Genomic DNA, 19,004 nt, shown 5'->3' with positions numbered 1-19,004 from the left:
ATCAGATTTTTGTTAAGTGGATGTGATGTGCCTGTCAATGTGCTTGCTAAACCTTTCTGTTCAGATCTGTGGGTTGCCAGAACTGTTACCTACTCCTTTGAGAGAAACAATTTCCAGTGTTGATGGTTAAAGAAAGAGATTTGTGTTTGATTAAAACGTCTAGGATCATTGACTGTTACTGAGATAGGGTGGTCCATGCTCATACAAGCATTGAAAGCATTTATCATCACTTGAATCACTCAAGAATAGTTGGAGAAAATATGACAGACATAAGGTTTTGAACTAAGGCAAGGTATGAGGGAGTAAGTCTATTCTCCTGCCAATCTGGAAATGAGTAATTATGAAACCAAGATGGTGTTGGAGATTGCAAAATGACCAGAAACTTCTAGATAACATGGGGGAAAAGCAAAGCAGCACATAGAGATAGGACTGTGTTAAAGGTAAATAAGGTGTCAATACTCCCTGAAGGGAGAGTGTCACTGATCTATAGACATTGATCCAATCTGTCCCCCAGCTCTGCTTGGCCTTGAGTACATCTGTTTGTATATATATATATACATATGGCAGAAAGTTGAATGAAAGCAGCAGTTGAGTTGGGGACCACATTGTGGTGTAAGTTCTAAGAGATGCAGCTTACTTCTACTCAACCATGCTCCTGTAAGTAGCCCTCCATCATGCTCCCCTAAACTTTATCATGTGTTATTTCTTGAAGACTTGCTTGGAGAACATATTTTCTATGGTGTGATCAGTGCTGTATATTCTAAGAACCAGAATGGTGTAAACTTGAGTATGCAGGAAGTGGCTCTCTCTGGAGGCTGAGGTGTCAGTGAGGAGAGGTTGGCTGTGGCTTGTCCTATTCCTCTGATCTCAGTTTTCATCCCAATATCTGGCTCCAGGTTTTTTATGAATAAGACAGTTTAGAACCTCATCTGGCGACAAGGCAACAGAGACTAGAGAATGTTTTAGATTGCCATCGCTCAATCAACTTTGAAATCAGTGGTTTTCATTTTATTGATAGACAGGTAAAAGGGGACAGTGCGACAGGTGTTTAAGGGGTACCTTCTAGTAACCATTTTCCTTTGCATAGTATCCTTCTAGAACAAGAAATAATGCAACTCAAATGACCAATTTGAATTACTGAGAAATTTTTCTTTGTAAAGAACACAAAATTCCGTGGTCTAACTGAATTTACGAGATTCAGTTGTCTAATTCAGCTAGAGAAAGAGTAAGTTTTAATTATGTTTGGTCACCAGGACTTGGATATGTATTTGCTTACTTAATACATCAGCCTGAATAAGCATCGTTTCTGAAACCTAATGTAGATGACGATAGCAGGTTTGTGTCTTTATCAGTTTAGAATACGTCAAATGACGTGAAAAAAAAAGAAAAGCATTCTTGAGTTAACAAATAATCTTAACACTTAAGGGGTATTTATAAAAAAATGGATTAGTTACAGCTGTCAAGATTATTTACATTATTATTATTATTATTATGAAAATGAGCATAAAAATCCTAAGACTTTCAGACATGTGCAGACAATGACTTGAAGAACCTGGCTTAGGGTTAATTAAAGCTCCATGTGTTTGCAAAGTTAGGAAGCTCACCTTAGCAAGCCCCAACTGTGGAAAATTTTCTCTGGTTCAAGCTGTGTACCAGAGAAATGTATTTATTTTTCCCGTATTTGCCCAGTTTAAAAAGCATATTGACTCTTCTGCTACATCAGATCAAATCATGTAGCAGAGGGCCCAAAGAACAGACAACACTCTCAGACAACTTAACTGTTGAAAACTCAGTTGAATAAATTATCTTATTTCATTTCTCCTAAAGCAGTGATGCATCTGTTGCTGCTGTTGACAAATCTTCTCCTTTGGGAGCATGTGTCCTCCAAAAGCAATCTCCTTCTGTCCACTGAAGACCTGTATCATGTGGTTGAACAGGCTCATACCAACTATGGCATGTCTGCAGATATATACCATGAGTTTGTAAGTTCCTCAGTTGTTTCTTGCTTTTTCTCTAGTGAAGCTTTCAGAAAATGCCACTAGTTAAACCAGAAATCACCATTAACTGACTGTGACATGATAAAAATCTATAGGTAATAGAAAGAAGGAGAGGCTAAAATGTGAATCAGAGAACCTGGGAGGTTTTTATAAAATTTCAAATGTTTATAAGAATGAAATGTTTTCAATTAATAGACTTTAAAAATAACAGCATAATTTGAACTTCCACTTTTGATATTCGATCCCAAAAGAATCATAGGAAGGAACTGTGATTTCTCGTTCTTTTGTGGAAAGGTCCAGCCTCTGTGGAAATTCTTCACTCACTCCTCTGAAGCTATTTACTGTAGGAGAACTACACTGTAGTGAATTGTATGCACAGAATAAAAGTAAAACAATCTGAAACATGTAAATGGGGGAGGTGATATCCAGCTGCTCAGAAACTCGCAAATGCCAAGAAATATTGTTTGGCATTTCTAGTGGGGAACATCTCATTCCCAAAGAGAGCTTGTATAGAAGGGAAATCTGTCCTCCCTTCCTAATGGAGACACGTGATCTCTGGGTTCTCTCAAGGAGGAAAATACAAGATAAGAAATCAGGAGAATTTGTCTTTAGAGTTGTAAAGAGTACACATTCCCATTGTGTTTTTCACTCATTAGTATTTCTTTCATCCTTTGTTCTCTTACAATCTTTCTGCATGGCATTCGCAGAAACCCATTAGCCTTCTACCAATGTTCTCATTACTAATATTAAATAACTTGTATTAAAAAAGTACCCGAGGAAATACAATCCACAACTGATTAGTATATGAACCTTAAATAATATTTTGTACATTTTCCTTCACTCCTTGCTAAGTATATCCATAAACCAAGCCCAGATTGTTTTTATATTTTGACTCTATCAACACTACATTCTACTGTCACCATGAATATGGTGTTACACAAACAAAAACATGGCAGAATTTTAGAGAAAAGATAAATTTATAATTACTAACTAAAGGAAATACATTCATTTGGGTCAATGGAAAAACAAGACATAAATTTGTAAAAATAATCATTATTCTATAACACTCAACTCAAATCCTAGGGAAAGCTATACTTAAAAAGGTAAGTTTTTGATTTGGAGGTTGTGTGGTTTTTAGTGCTTGCATTCCAAACCATAACATTTTAAAGGACAAAAAATAAGAGAATATTAAAGAAGGGTTAGAGGTTGGGAGTTCAGTAAGCTAGATTGGATATCTAAAGGGAAGAAATAATGAACAAATGAATTTTCATTATTCCTGTGTTTTAATTTTTATGAAGCTCTTGTGTTTTTTTTTTAAATAAGCTTTATCAAGCACATTGATGCTATGGTCATATATGTTTTCATTCAATTCTGAAGTCCAATATATTGAATGGTATCATTTCTTCCAGAATGTAAAGTTTGCCAAAGCAAGTTGGCTAAAGGACAGGGTGCCCAGCATGTGCCACACTGCTTCCATCTGGACTCCAGAGAGCATTAAGCAGCTTCATGAAACAAAAGTAGGTTTCCTTCTTGTTTTTCCCTGAAACAAGTAAAGCTGTACACAGCCTAGTTGTTCTGTATGTGATTACAGAAGCCAAACAGGGGTGATCTCTGGTCTATAGAATGCAGGAAGAAGCAACAGTCAGCAAATCATCAACCACATCTCACAGAAGATAACTTACACACTAGGCCAGTGCCAACTTACATTACAGCAGATTCAGAAGTTCTAAGGACAATTTTTAGCATCACCATGGTGCGATTTTTCTTATTACTCTCTGGGAAGCTGCTTTGATATGAATTGGACACTTATACTTGAATATACATTTACAAACATGGGCAAGAAATGCATATACAGCAGTTATATAGTATTATACTAAAGGCTCCTCCTCTAGTAGCATGCAACCTAACTAACCATTGTGTCATTTAGTTTCTGTTTTTAAGACTTTCTTTGTCCCACTTCAGTTTCTACATTATGGGCTGCCTTCCCCGTCTGTTCTGCCTTCTCTTATATCATAAGTGAAAATCGGCTATGTAAGAAGCTCCTCTTCATACTCTGTCTTGTTTCTCAGAATGACCCCTGTTTGATGAGGTCTGTACAAGACCATAGTTCCGTGTCTTTCCTCTGACTCTCTATGTCAAGCAGAGTTTGATTTGATTTACCATAAAAATTTAGGTGAATGCATATAATGAGGAGTCATGTAGATGTAAAGAAATATGGTTTTGAAAGCTGTATTTCCAGTGATGTGTCATTGTTTTAACACTCTACCATAATATGTAAGTCCAAAGTGAATACATGAGAGGTCAATTGGATTCATTGGTATGGAAATTATGTGGACCACTTGTCCCTGACAGTGTTGGTATCTATGTTATGTAAAACCAGGTCCTGAAGACATTTACTGAGTCCCAGTAATCCTAGCATTCTTACAGAGAGGGTTAGGAATAAAAAGGAATATTTGTCTTAGGGTTTCTATTAATGAAGGAACACCATGGCCAGGGAAACTCTTATGAAGGAAAACATTTAATTATAGTAACTCGCTTACAGTTCAGAGGTCTAGTCCATTATAGTCATGGTGGGAAGCAAGGCAACATGCAGGTAGACATGGTACTGGAGCTGAGAGTTCTTGCATATTGATCCTAAGGCTAAAGAAAGTGTGGCTTGAGCATGAATGACACCTCAAAGCCCACCTTCATAGTGACACACTTCCTCTAACAACACCACACCTACTCCAACAAAGCATACCTCTTAATAGTGCTACTTACTCCCTTTGGGGGCTATTTTCTTTCAAGCTACCACAAGGACAGATGGTTGAATGTAGAGTGAAAGCAAAATAAAATTACTTTGACCTGTCAGCAGAAAAAAATTGTTCATATCTGACTAGTTTTATTGAGCAAACTATAGTACATTGGCTAAAATTTTACATTTCTTCGATGTGTAAATAGTATGAACATATGTATTAATAACAAACATATGTAGTTTACCATCTTTTATAAAATCAGCAAATATCTACCTTCTTGAATCTCACTTAGTTTAATGTGATGTTCAATCATTCTTCCTTAGACAGAAGACGTTCTGAAAGCAGTCATTATTATTTTGCGTGCCTGGGATTATCCTCTTATACACCTGGTGCTTGCCACGACCATTCTCCCAACAGCGTCTGCATCTAATAATATGCTGCAAAGAATCAATGATGTGAAGAATGGAATTATAGGACTTTTGGAGGGACTTGAGATCATACTCAGCAGGGTAAGCTGCCTCTTCACATTTCATTGTTCGTTTCATACATGAAAGTGGTGTTTTGTACAATGAAAAAAGAATTTTTAAATAATTCATTTGCAAGAGTGAAATTTTTGTTTCACATTTGTTGGCAATTTAGTAAGTAAGGGATCACTTGCAAATCTAACACCTGAGGTGCTTACTGAGAACTGAATAATCAAGTGGTTTTAACAAAAAAACACTGTTCTTCATAATAATTTGGAAAGTGGCTTTTTTGGGTGAGGTGGACAGCCCTGCTTAATGTAGAAGATCTTATGATAGCAATTTCCTATTTCTCCTGTATCATAAAACTCTAAATAAAATATGTTCATCATATCTAAGGATTCAGAAAAATGCATAGAACAAAGAATATTTAAAGTTAGAAGATGAGGACACTCTACTAGAACCATGAGTTATGAAAGGCACATTACAGCAAGTACTAAGAATGTGCAAAATTCCTTGAATTGAAAGAAATTACACTAACCCCTCCATTTTCCTGTGGTTCAAATCTATGTATTCAGTCAAGTACAACTTTTTGGCTCTCCTTCTGTCTACTTGTATATTGATATATTTCATCTGGGATCAATGGCACACACAAAATACATAAATTCATCAGACTTCTAGGTTTTGATGACTAATTCCTTTATGGTATTGGCCCAAGTATCCGAAAATCCATGATTTATAACTAGTTTTTCACTCCTCTATGTTCTACTGAACAATTCAAAATTTTACAAGGAATATCCGCTGGCCTGAGGATATGTCTCATTTCTGTAAATATCATTCTTGTATATATTAGGATCTGATTTAATCTCATTATTCTTGTCAAGAGGGGGTGTAGTATCCTCTCCACATAAGGGCATCATTAGAGCGGAAGACATATGGAAATCTAAGGTGGATTCTGGGTAGAATAGAAAGAAGTAAACTCAAAACACAAGTTATGAGTCACAGGAGGATATTTACTGAAGACTGACTTCTGACCAGAAAATGCATGCACATATATATTCACACACATTCACATTCATACACACATATACACATTAAATGAAAGGAAAAACAAATGCTAATAATGTCAATGATATCTATCTATTTTATGCACAGACCCAGCCTGGAGTTATAGTTGACTATCCTCATTGTTCAGGACAGAGAGAATTTCAGTCATCAGATGAAGACACTCGCCTTTTTGCTATGTATAACCTTTGCCGCTGCCTGAAAAGGGACACACAAAAGGTTGAAAGTTACCTCAAGATCGTGAAGGACCGAGTCATCTTTAAGGATAACTATTAATCAGAGAAGCTTCCTCCTGCAGCAGATGACTAAAAAATACAGAGTTCTACAGATAGACATTATGCACAGACTGGGATATCTTGGAGCAATCAGCCCTAAATGGGATGTTTCCATCAAATCCCTCCCCTTAGAGCTCAGGGAATCCTACATCAGAGAAAGCAAAAACAGTTTAAGAGACAGAGGGGATAAAGAACACCAAGAAAACAAGGCTCTCTTTATCAGCGTAAGCAAAGCTCATATGAACTTACAGAGACTGAGGTATCATGCACAAGGCCTGCACAGGTCTTTACCAAATCCTCTGCATTTATATTACAGCTTCCAGTTTAGTGTTTTTTATGGGATTCCTGGATATGGGAATAAGTGGGTCTCTGATTCTTTTGCCTTATCTTGGTCTCTTTTCCTTTCATTGGTCTTTCTTGTCCAACTTCACTCAATGTGATAGTTTTGGTTTTGTCTTAACATACTTTATTTTGTTATATTAATAAACTGAAAGAATAAATAAATGAAGCCTGAGACTACAATAAAGGTTAATAACTGAACTGTCACTTACCTTCTGGAAGAGGGAAAATCAGTTTTCTCCAATGGAGTGACACTGGATATATCAATCATTTCAGAGCAGGTCTTTGTTCAGGAGTAGTTGACTAACATATAATTGACTCCACAGATTTTTTTAATGTGTGCTTTTATTTAGTTACATTTTGGTTTATTTAGTTACATTTTGGTGCTTTTTTTTCCTTAGGTGTTGATTTTTTTTGTTTCTTGGTTTGAGGGGACTTTGTTGTATTAGGTTTTTGTTTGTTTTTCGAGAAATAAATTAAAGTTGAGTAGGGAGTGGGAGAGGATCTAGAAGTACTTTCAGGAGGGGAAGAATATATTTAAATTTAAAAACTGTTTTTAAGCAAAAAAATAATAGGATAAAAGTGTGAAAAAAAGAGTAACTCTCAAATGCACATCCCTGTGACATTCTGCTGAAATGGCCCTTGGTGAACCAGACCTTCAATTCTTTCCAAAATTTTTATTTTTGGATGCATGCATTGTAATAATAAATTTCTTATAAAGTGTTGCTTAAAGTTTTCCTGCCTGGCCCACAGTCAGGACAAATCTCTCTCACCCGCCAGTCCCAAGCCGCTCAAACCCGATCAAGTAAACACAGAGACTTATATTGGTTACAAACTGTATGGCCGTGGCAGGCTTCTTGCTAACTGTTCTTACAGCTTAAATTAATCCATTTCTATTAATCTATACCTTGCCACGTGGCTTGTGGCTTACCGGTACTTTACATCTTCCTTATCCTGATGGCGGCTGGCAGTGTCCCCTCCTCAGCCTTCCACTTCCCCGCTCTATTCTCCTCCTTGTCCCGCCTACACTTCCTGCCTGGCCACTGACCAATCAGTGATTTATTCATTGACCAATCAGCAACACATTTGACATATAGACCATCCCACATCACTTCCCCTTTTCTTTTCTTAAAAAGGAAGGTTTTAACCTTTACACATCTCCAAAGTCAGCTTGGTATATTTGGGAATTTGGGCGTAGTTTCTCTTACTACTTCCTGCTGGAGGGGGGCGCTGTATCTTCTGGGGAAACAAAGAAAATTTTAGGATCATGGAGTAGTCCGTGAGGCTGTATCGTCTGGGCCAGTTGCCTTGAAACGGTTCTGGATGTTGGATCATCTGGGCCATGGTGTCATCGGAGACCTTTCAGGTGGTCTTGGCTGGTCAAACCTGATGTGTCTTAATCTGGAACAAATCCATAGCCTCTTGCTTTCTGTGGAAACAAAAGAGACTCTTTTCCAAAGCAACATATCCTTACATCCAAATTTTGAAGTCAAAGTATCTTTAAAATATACATACTGGTTTAACTCAGCTTCCTTTACAATCAAATATCTCTCTGTAGTTAAGAATCCCAAAGACAACACAATCCAGACTCTCTGTGTAATAGTCATCTCTACGTGGCTTATTTTTTATATTAATTTTACTGTCTCTTTAAAGACTTTATTTTTTAAAACCATGTATTTGTTTCTATACTGTATATATCACCTTTTTTTGTCTCTTTCAAGCCTACGTATATTTTACACACATTTTAAACTATTACATCTGAATCTGTCTTATTGTGAATCTATTGCTTTAAGATGCAGGAGCTGTGGCTGCTGGCTCCGCCCACCTCAGCTTCCCAACATGGCGGCTACTGTAGTTTTCCGCCAGCTCTGGGAGCTATCGTGGGTCTATGCTTTTATCCAAGCAGCATGTAGCCCAGAAACCTCTTTTGTTTTGTACTAGCAAAGGCTAAATCCACAATGTAGCTTAATGTGCCACTTGCAGAGGCCTCATTCCCGCCATACCGCAGGTCGAGCGCGCACGCCAGCAACCCGCCAGTAGCTCAAACCGGCAGCTGCTGCTCATTTGAGAGAGACAATTAGGAACTGTTTTTAGCTCCGTTTTAGAATCCTTTTTCTCAGTTTTTAGGTGGAAACTCTTGCCACCACGTTGGACGCCATTTGTTGCTTAAAGTTTTCCTGCCTGGCCCACAGTCAGGACAAATCTCTCTCACCCGCCAGTCCCAAGCCGCTCAAACCCGATCAAGTAAACACAGAGACTTATATTGGTTACAAACTGTATGGCCGTGGCAGGCTTCTTGCTAACTGTTCTTACAGCTTAAATTAATCCATTTCTATTAATCTATACCTTGCCACGTGGCTTGTGGCTTACCGGTACTTTACATCTTCCTTATCCTGATGGCGGCTGGCAGTGTCCCCTCCTCAGCCTTCCACTTCCCCGCTCTATTCTCCTCCTTGTCCCGCCTACACTTCCTGCCTGGCCACTGACCAATCAGTGATTTATTCATTGACCAATCAGCAACACATTTGACATATAGACCATCCCACATCATAAAGTAAAAGTTATTCTTTAGAAATGCTCAATATGAAGTGAAAATTGGTTAGTTTCCTGTGCCCATTTAATATACAATCAATCTTTAGTTTTGTGATGTTCTTGGAAAAATTTTACAAGTATGCTGTTTGCAGAGCCAATAAAACAACTGACAACTTACTTTATAATCAAAGTAAATAAAAAAGACCAAATTAATTAAAACTGAAGAAAGGAATTGCTATTATTAAGTAGATCCTTTGAATGGACATCTGGGATAGTTTACAAAGACAAGCCATTCAGTGAGCAAATTTTCATTGTAATAAGACAATACAAGTTGTATGCTATTGCATTTTCTAGGAGTACCACCAATTTTATATGTTCCGAGATGTATTAGAAAAGAAGCAGGGAATGGCTCTATTTTCCTCCAGCACCCATTTCCAACCATGATCCTTCTTAGGGCCATCTTAGGAAGATCACACATGTCTGGATTACTGTGGTTCTGATAACATTTCATCTTACATGCATGGTATTTAACATCCTGCCTCGATCCTCCAGTTGTTAAGGCTGCACAGCAGTGAAATATGAAAGTATATGTTCTTCCAATATCTCTGCCTTTTCATTCTTCTGCACATTGATTCCTGTGATTTTATCAAAATTCAGAAGGGAGAACCAATGTAAAATTTTGATATGTTAAATTTGCTAACTGAAGAGCCTTACTGACTAGGGTTCGAGTCAAATCCCTCTGCGGATCAGGTACTTTTCTCTGGGCACACAGTGGTGTCCCAAGAACACCAGTGGGGAAGCATCAAAGGATAGTGTTTTTTGTTAAGAGTTGTCCCCTGGCTAGGTCCTGTTGTCCGCAGGGGAGCTCTGCTACTCATGTCAGCCTGTAGCCTCTGTGCATGGCCCTCTCACCCTGAGTGCACACCGCTGGAGAAGTAGCTCAAAGAATTGTCTCCACTAACTGACACATTGTCACAGGCACAGGGCTGACTCCAGCAAGGGAACAGTGACAACACTGGATCCCTGTGGATCCGTAGTCCCTACCAACTCTCTTTCCTGGCTGTTTTTATACATCTAGAGTATATCAGACATTTACTTTTTTACTTTCCTTAGCAGACACTCATGAAAAAAAATTTGAACCATGTTTCCCTACTTTTAACCCCAAGAATAATCTGGGAGTTATAGACACTCCCTACTAATCCACTGTGTGATAACACCATGCTCTAAAATAAACAAACATTCTACTATTCCCTCTAAAGAGAAATGATTGGCTGAGAAATCTTGTTTAGGGCTTATTCATTTTTCTTTCCTATAGCACCTCCATCCCACCCACCCCATGCCCCCAGTGCTGGGGCATTACCCAAGTCAATCATTAATTAAGAAAAATACACAACAGTCTAGCTCACAGGGCAATCTGATTGGGACATTTTTCTCATATGATGTTCCCTCTTCCACTATACATCTAGACCATGTCATGTTGACATAAAACACTAAAACACACTTTTGTAAATAAAACATTTACGTATCTACAGAATAAAATCTAACACTTACAATGGCAATTTCTGACTTCATCCATTTATTTTTGAATTACATTTTTCATAACATCTGAATAATCCCACATTGTGTAAAGATAGACCACTTTGGTTGTCAATTATTCAGCTGATAAATATTTTGGCATTTCCAGTTTGGGCTACTAAAAATAGAGGAGCAGTGAATGTGTCTAAAGATGTATATGAATCACAAGTTGTAGAATTCTTTGGGCTTATGCCCATAGTTGTAGAGATGAATTTGTAGTAGGTCTATTTTGAAACTTTGGGGGATCCTCCACACTGATGTCCACAATGGACTTACTGCTTTACACTCCCTCTGGTAATCCCTCTCCCTACATTTTCACCAGCATGTGCTGTAATTTATTTTATTTATTGTACCTTTTTAAAGTGTAGAATGGTGAAATAATATAGTTTCAATTCACATATTACTGATGGTAAAGATGTTGAATATTTCTCAACCATTTGTGGTTCATTTTTGAGATATTGTTATGCAGTTCTATGTCCCATTTTTCAGTGTTTTTTTTTGTTTGTGTGCTTGTTTTTTAATACTTTGTATATTCTGTGTACTTGTCCTCAGTCATATGTAATTGGTAAAGATGATTTTCCCACTCTGTATGCTATCATGTCATTCAAATGATTCTGCCATCAATGTAGAGAGATTTTAGTTTCATGAAGTGCCATTTATTAGTTTTTAGTATTAAGATGTGCTGTATGACCAGGCAGTGGTGGCACATGCCTTTACCCAGCACCCAGGAGGCAAAGACAGGTCTATCTCTGAGTTTGATCAGCCTTCTCTACAAAGTGAGTTCCAGGACAGCAAGGGCTACACAAAGAAATCCTGTCTCAAAACAAAAACCAAAACCAATCAACCAAACAAAAAGTTTTGCTCTATCAGAGCCTGTTTCCCAAAGTTCTGTGCCTGTAAATTCAAGCTTATTCCTTACTTTATCTTTTATGTGATTCAGAATAGCAGGATTTAAGTTGAGATCTTGATGGATTTCATGTTTAGTTTGTGTAGGGTGAGAGTTTTGGTTCTATATTCATTCTTATACATATAGCTATCCAATTTGACCAAGAAGAATTTTTTGAATTACAGTCTTTTCTTCAGTGTATACTTCTCTATTGAAATCAGGGTGTGTGGACTTATGTTTGGGTCTTCCATTCTATTGATCAATCAAAATATGTGCTTTTATGCCAATACTATGATTTTTTATTTCTGTAGCTCTACATAACAGCATAAAATCGGGGATGGAAGATGTCTCCAGAAATCCTTTCATTATTCATTTTAGTCTTAGGTATCCTGTCTGTTACTATTATTGTTGCTTCAATACTAAGTTTACAAATATTTTTCCAAATTCTGTGAAGAACTGTGTTGGAATTTTCATGATTTGCATGTAATATGCAGGTTAATTTTGTATTTTCTAATTTATAGAATATTAATTCTATAAAACAATGAGCATAAGAAGTTTTTCATTTTTTGAGGTCTTCAACTTCTTTCTTCTATGTTATTTTTATTGTAAAATTGTATATTATTTATAAAATTGAAAAGTAAAAATTACATATAATTTTTATATATAATATAAAATATGAAATTGAAAAATAAATATAAAATATTTTTCAAACTAAAAATTATAGTTATGAGTAATGTATAAAATATTATATTATTATATTTATTATACTATTTTATTGAAAAAATGTTTCACTGCTTAGACTAATTTTGAGATATTTTCCTTTTATTCTGTGATTATTATGAAAGATATAATTTCCTTGATCTTTTTCTGTGTATATTTGCTATCTATATAGGGAAGCTACAGATTTTTGTGTGCTAATTTTGTATCCTGCTACTTTGCTGAATGCATGCATCAGCTGTATAAGTTTCCTCCTGATATTCAGGGTATTTTCATATTAAAACATAAGTATTCCTGCTAATTTGTCTTATATGTTAGGAATTGTGTAGTTTTTTATCAACAGCTTTTAATCTCATGATTATGAATATTAAGATATTTAATAACCCCTTTTGATGTAATAAAGGCACTTAGAATAAAATACAGTGAAAACAGAAAAATGAGCACCTTAATGTCTTGAGTTTTTATTTTTATACCTTTTATCTCCTTTCACATAGTCTTATTACTCTAGCTAAGATTTCAAGAATTAAATAAAACAGACATGGAGAGATTAGGCATCCTTGTCTTGTTCAGGTCCTCTGCAGGAGCAAGAAAGACTCTTAACAACTGAGCCAACTCTCCAGCCCCAGAAATTATTTTTAATTACCCTACATTTGTCCCAGATAGAGATAACTGACATTTTTATATATAACCTTTCATACACACACAAAATTATGAAAGGCCCAATGTCTGATATCTAAAAGCAGCAGAAAACTGATGTCTCAGATCATATGAAGAGTAAATTCACTCTTCATCATCTTCATCATCACCATCATTACCATCATCATCAGGTCCTCAACAGCCTGAATGATGGTCATGCCACCCTCACTCTAAGGGCTACCTTTATTCTGTCAGATCAAGTGTTAATGGCCTCTGGAAATATCTCACAGATGCACCAGGAGCTAATGCTTTACCAGCTGTCTGGGCATCCTTTAGCTCAACCATCACATGGTCTTCAAATGGAACTCATTCTTCTGATACCATGAGCTTGGATATCTTAGCCTTGAAAACTGTGAATTCAGCCTGGTGAATGTACACACTTTTAATCTCAGTCCTTGGGAAGCAGAGGCAGACTGATCTCTCTGATTTCAAGGCTAGCCTGGTCTGTACAGTTAGCTCCAGGCCACCTAGGATTACACAGTGAGACCCAGCCTCAAATGAAACAATCTTGTGAATTTGTGGTGCTTTATTATATCTGCCCTAGCAAGTTGACACATCATTTGAAGAGCAGGCTCTGGGCATCAAGCCCATGGCCTGTGTACTCTAGGTACACATAAACATAGGTCTGAGCTACAGCCTCAGACCTATGCCATCAGCTCCCCAGGTCAATAAATAAACAAATACCTCTGCTAAAAAAAAAATGCTTTGGTTTCTTTGTATAGAACTATGTTTATTTCTATGTTGGGTTTGTTTGTTTATTATATGTAAAACTTTTAAAGATTTAATAATTTTAGACATCTTCTTCTAAAATAATACTCCATCTTAGTCACTGCAGAAACTTGAAAGCTTTCTAAGCTCTTCGAAATGAAACATCTTAGAGAACTGATGTCTCCAACAGCTTTTTGCTGGCTACTGGTAACAAGATATGCCCTTTCTCCTGAAAACCTTGTACAGACACAGCAGATTTGGAAAGGATGGAAATGAAGTCAAAATGAAACAATGCGAGAAGCTTAGAGAATAGATTCATAAAACAGTAGAAATTTTTTTTCATTCATTTTACACACCAATCCAAGATCCCCCTCTTCCCTCCTTTGATTGGTGTGTAAAATGAATGAAAAATTTTCTTTAATTTTAAAAAAAGTGTAAAGGGCATTGCAACTACTTAACCATTCAAGAAAGAAAACCATTATACATATGATATGGATACACACACACACACACACACACACACACACACACACACACACACATATATATATATATATATATATATATATATATATATATATATATAGAGAGAGAGAGAGAGAGAGAGAGAGAGAGAGAGAGAGAGGGTGGTAATAGTGATAACATAGTAATCTGTTAATTGAGGAATTTAGGTGAAAGATGTAGGTGGATTATATCTATTATTCTTCCAATATTTTTGTAAGTTTAAAATTAATTCAAAATAAGTGTAAAAAGAAACTCTATCTTTGAAAAAAAAGAAAGTGGAAAAATCACATACATAAAATCAGGATCACATTTTCCAGGCTGTACTGCAGTGACGGAAGGCATATGAGCCCAGTCAGGAGTGGTTTCTTCAGTGTCATCTGTGTGGGAATTGCAGTGAATACTCAGTTCACTCAGCTGACAATAATTCCGTGTGGTTGGGAGATGCCGCAGCACATAAAGGCTCTTCCCTCTAAGCTTGACAAATCAAGTGCAATTTGGAGACCCACATTATGTAGGAGAAAATCCACTGTGGAATAATATCTTCTGACCTCCCTATGGGTTATGCCCATATGCACATCCCCACAAGAGCATCACATACATGTCCACAAAACAAATAAATAAAACAAAATTCTTTTACAAAGGTTTTTCTTAATCGAAAACTCAAAAATCACTCTCCTCGCTTCATCAAACTAAATTTTAAGAAGTTGATATTAGATTAGAAAAAAGAATGAGTTGTTCCTAATTAGTAAACTTTTATTTTAAACAGTGTTTCTAAATTTAATTACAAATGTAGTTTTTAATTAAACCTAGAAAGTATAAAGATGGCCTCCCCTTTTTGATAAAAGAATATCAATTTATTTTATAGTTGTTCCAATGCAGGTACAGAGACTGCTACTACAATTTCATAGCAAAGATGAAATGATTGCCATGAAAAATATACAATTTTCCTCGTTTAAATTATTTTCTTCAAATCCACATCTTGTTCCTCTATTTAAATCCTCCTTTGTTTGCTCCCTAACTTTTTTCTTCCAACTTCACGTCTTCTGATTTAATCATATGGAATCCACTAAGTACAGTGGGTTTGTACAATGAAGTTAGGATAATCCACCTGAGCATGGGGAGAATCCCAGGAGCTTCATCTTTATAGAAAATTCAGATTCCTTTCTCCAAAAGTCATCCTGCCACTAACTGCTCAGCAAGTTATAAGACTTCATTAGCTCTTTTTTCATTAATGATGGCTCTCTCTCTCTCTCTCTCTCTCTCTCTCTCTCTCTCTCTCTCTCTCTCTCTCTTTGTCCTTCCTTCCTTCCTTCCTTCCTTCCTTCCTTCCTTCCTTCCTTCTTTCTTTCTTTCTTTCTTTCTTTCTTTCTTTCTTTCTTTCTTTCTTTCTTTCTTTCTTTCTTTCTTTCTTTCTTTCTGCAAGATTAATCATGTGAGTTAATGTGTATAATGGGACTGCCATGTCCTGCAAATAGTCCAGCAAATTGTCTGGCAAATATCTTAACTACATATGTCCACTACCTCTTGCTCTGACAATTTTTCAAATACCTCTTCTATCACTGAGAATTGTTGGATAAAGTTATGATATAGATACCTTATTTAGAGGTGAATACTCCACAGTGTCTTGTAGGTGCATATATAGCAAATGCAGCATGACACTATTATGCATGTCATCATGAGATATTATTTTATGGCACCAATCCTTTGGGGACATAAACACACATCTACTCACACAAGTTAGACAAATGATAGTAGAACAAAATAAAGACATGATAAAATTATGTTTTGGTGAACCAATGATTGAACTGAGGTTAAATATAGGAGTATGGGTGAAGGGTTACATACCAGAGAAGAAATTACAAAAGAGATTTTGGCAAACAAAGCTCACCCACCATGTGTGAAACTCAGGAATCAAGAAACCTAGAGCACACTGTACAATTTGTCAGTAGTTCAAAAGGTTGGGTGATCTACTCTCCAGTGATTCTGATGGGTCTGAGTCTCATATTTAGTTTTAGGGAGCTAGCTTGTCTGAAAATGCCACCCTGTAGTTTTGCAGCATATATATTCAGCCATGGAGAGTCCTACTGAAATGTGATAAATTTCAGGGTCTTATCTGACCTTAAAGAGCTTTCTAGAAAAACAGAGTTTTTCACCTCCCATTAGTAAATCTTGTTTCACATTTCCTTTGACATTCATCTTAGTATACTTCCATCCAAGATGGAAGAATTTGATCAGCTCCGGAAAATTAAAAAAAAAAAAAAAGAAAAGGCTTAATAATAGATGTTTGACTTCATAGTACTCCTCCATACAGTATATATTTCTGAGATGAGATTTCATGTTTTTTTATTTTTTACAAAGAAATTGAGAAGTCAAAATTTAAACAAAATCTAAATACTAAAATATCATACAAGACCAAATTGAATCACAACTCTTTTCATATGCCAGAAAACCCTGAAATTTTCAGTGACATAAGAAAAATATCCATTAAGCAAACGGCTCAAACAATTATCAAATATTCACTCTTTATACACTGTGAAAAGAAGACAGGGGCTATCAAGGACAAGACCAGGAGATTATTCTATAACTCTTGAAATCCAACCATCACAGTTTTCTTCAGTAGGCTGGGGGAAGGACTCTGTTTGTGAAGCACTTTCCTGTTAAACTTAAGGACCAGAGTTTGATCCCCAGAACTAATGTAAAGACGCCTAGCATGGTGATATGCACTGGAATACTAGAATTGAACAGAGAGACACAGGAAGATCCCTGTGTGTCTGGCTAGCCAATTTATCCTAATTAGTGAGGTGCAGATCAACAAAGACTTTTTAAAATGAGGTAAACAGGATTCCTGAGAATGATATCATGGCTGTTGTCTAGTCTCTATAACTGCGCACACATACCCACAAGCACACATACATAAAGGCAGAAAAGCTGAGACTACCTCAAAATTAGAGGACATACTTGTATTTTTTTTTACCTATTCCTTAAATATGCATTGATGCAACAGTTACAACTCTAGTCTCCTATCATATCACCAAGGAAATCTGACAAACTTAAATGATTTCCCTGAAAATTACTACAGATACAACTGGGATGCAGCGGGAAAGTTGGTGAAGGAAGACATACTTGATTTTGTTCTGTACCTTCTGACTAAAGTAGCAAGAGAAAATGTGTAATTTTCTCCTTCCACACAGGCGTGGGAACAACATAAAATGTCTGAAATTCTGTAGGACATAGTTTAGATCATACCTAAGACTAAATTTAATTCTGATAAACTATATTTTCTTGAGGGTTAGGACCTGTGGGCCTGAGACTGACACTGCTCTTTTCTGCTGACTTTTTTGTGGAATTTTTTTTTTTATTTTGCAATCCAATTCAGTTCTACATATCAGCCACGGATTCCCTTGTTCTCCCCCCTCCCGTCCTCCTCACCTTCCCCCCCCCCATTCCCATCTCCTCCAGGGCAAAGAAATCCATACACCAGTGGTTCTCAACTTTCCTAGTGCTGTAACACTTTAATACAGTTCCTCATGTTATGGTGACTCCCCATCATAAAAGTATTTTGTTGCTACTTCATAACTGTAATTTTGATACTGTTATGAATTATAATGTAAATATCTGATTTCCAGGATATCTGATATATGACCCCCAAATGAGTCATGATCCACAGATTGAGAAGCACTTTCACACACTCTTTTTTTTCTGCAGAGATTTTTTTTCTTTTTCTTTGTTTCTTTCTTTGTTTCTTTTTGGTATATAAAGAACTGAATCTTCTCCTGTCTTTTCAGAGATAGCTGTTGATCTTCTACATAACAGTTAGACACAGTATAAAATGTAAGTGAAAAAAATGTTAACAGGTTGATAGTCAAAGATTGAGTACTTTTGCTGTGTTCAAATTATACTGATGTCAATCAGAGCTAAACAACATTGTGATGGTTACACTAAGGGACACTTTGGATGATCCTAACATCAAAGCAATCAAGATGAGCAAAGAAAAGAAATTGCTTTCAGTTCAGAGAGTTACTAAGACATCTAAGTATACTGTTTGATCCTGGCCCACAACTATAGCTAAAGGCCCCTGCTTTACCAGAGGCCACACTGACACTTAGAACTCCAGAGGTCATGTAGGCCACCAGAAGCCTATCAGAGACACTCTGATGGTCCAGAGGACCCCAAAATCTACCAGGGAACTCCTACAACTGATGAACACCATTAGTGAATTGGCTGGATAAAAGATTAAGTAAAAAATAAGGAGTAGCCCTCCTATATATAAATAATAAATGAGCTGAGAAACAAATCAAGCAAACAACATCCTTCAAAACAACCACAAATAATATAATGTCTTGGAGTAACTCTAACTAAGTAAGCAATAGACTTGATTGAAAGAACTGTGGGATTTGAAGAAAGAAACTGAAGAAGATATCAAAAGATGGAAGCTTTCCCATGCTCATGGATTGGTAGGATTGACATAGTAAACATTGCAATCATATCAAAAAAAATCTACAGATTCAACACAA

At 36.5% G+C, this 19,004-nt stretch overlaps 1 protein-coding gene across 1 annotated transcript; it reads left to right on the top strand.

Annotated features, from left to right (window-relative positions):
• The first annotated feature begins 1,832 nt into the window (after positions 1-1,832).
• LOC128103868 (prolactin-3D4-like) lies at positions 1,833-6,534 on the top strand. Its single transcript, XM_052728511.1, has 3 exons — positions 1,833-1,982; positions 5,056-5,241; positions 6,349-6,534. The coding sequence occupies exons 1-3, from the start codon at positions 1,833-1,835 to the stop codon at positions 6,532-6,534; spliced, it is 522 nt and encodes a 173-aa protein (XP_052584471.1).
• Positions 6,535-19,004: the final 12,470 nt, after the last annotated feature.

The sequence above is a fragment of the Peromyscus californicus genome, unplaced genomic scaffold (assembly GCF_007827085.1).
Source record: "Peromyscus californicus insignis strain IS unplaced genomic scaffold, ASM782708v3 Scaffold_8__1_contigs__length_139910024, whole genome shotgun sequence".
In the NCBI taxonomy this organism is placed as follows: domain Eukaryota; kingdom Metazoa; phylum Chordata; class Mammalia; order Rodentia; family Cricetidae; genus Peromyscus; species Peromyscus californicus.
This window is presented reverse-complemented; position numbering and strand designations above follow the sequence as displayed.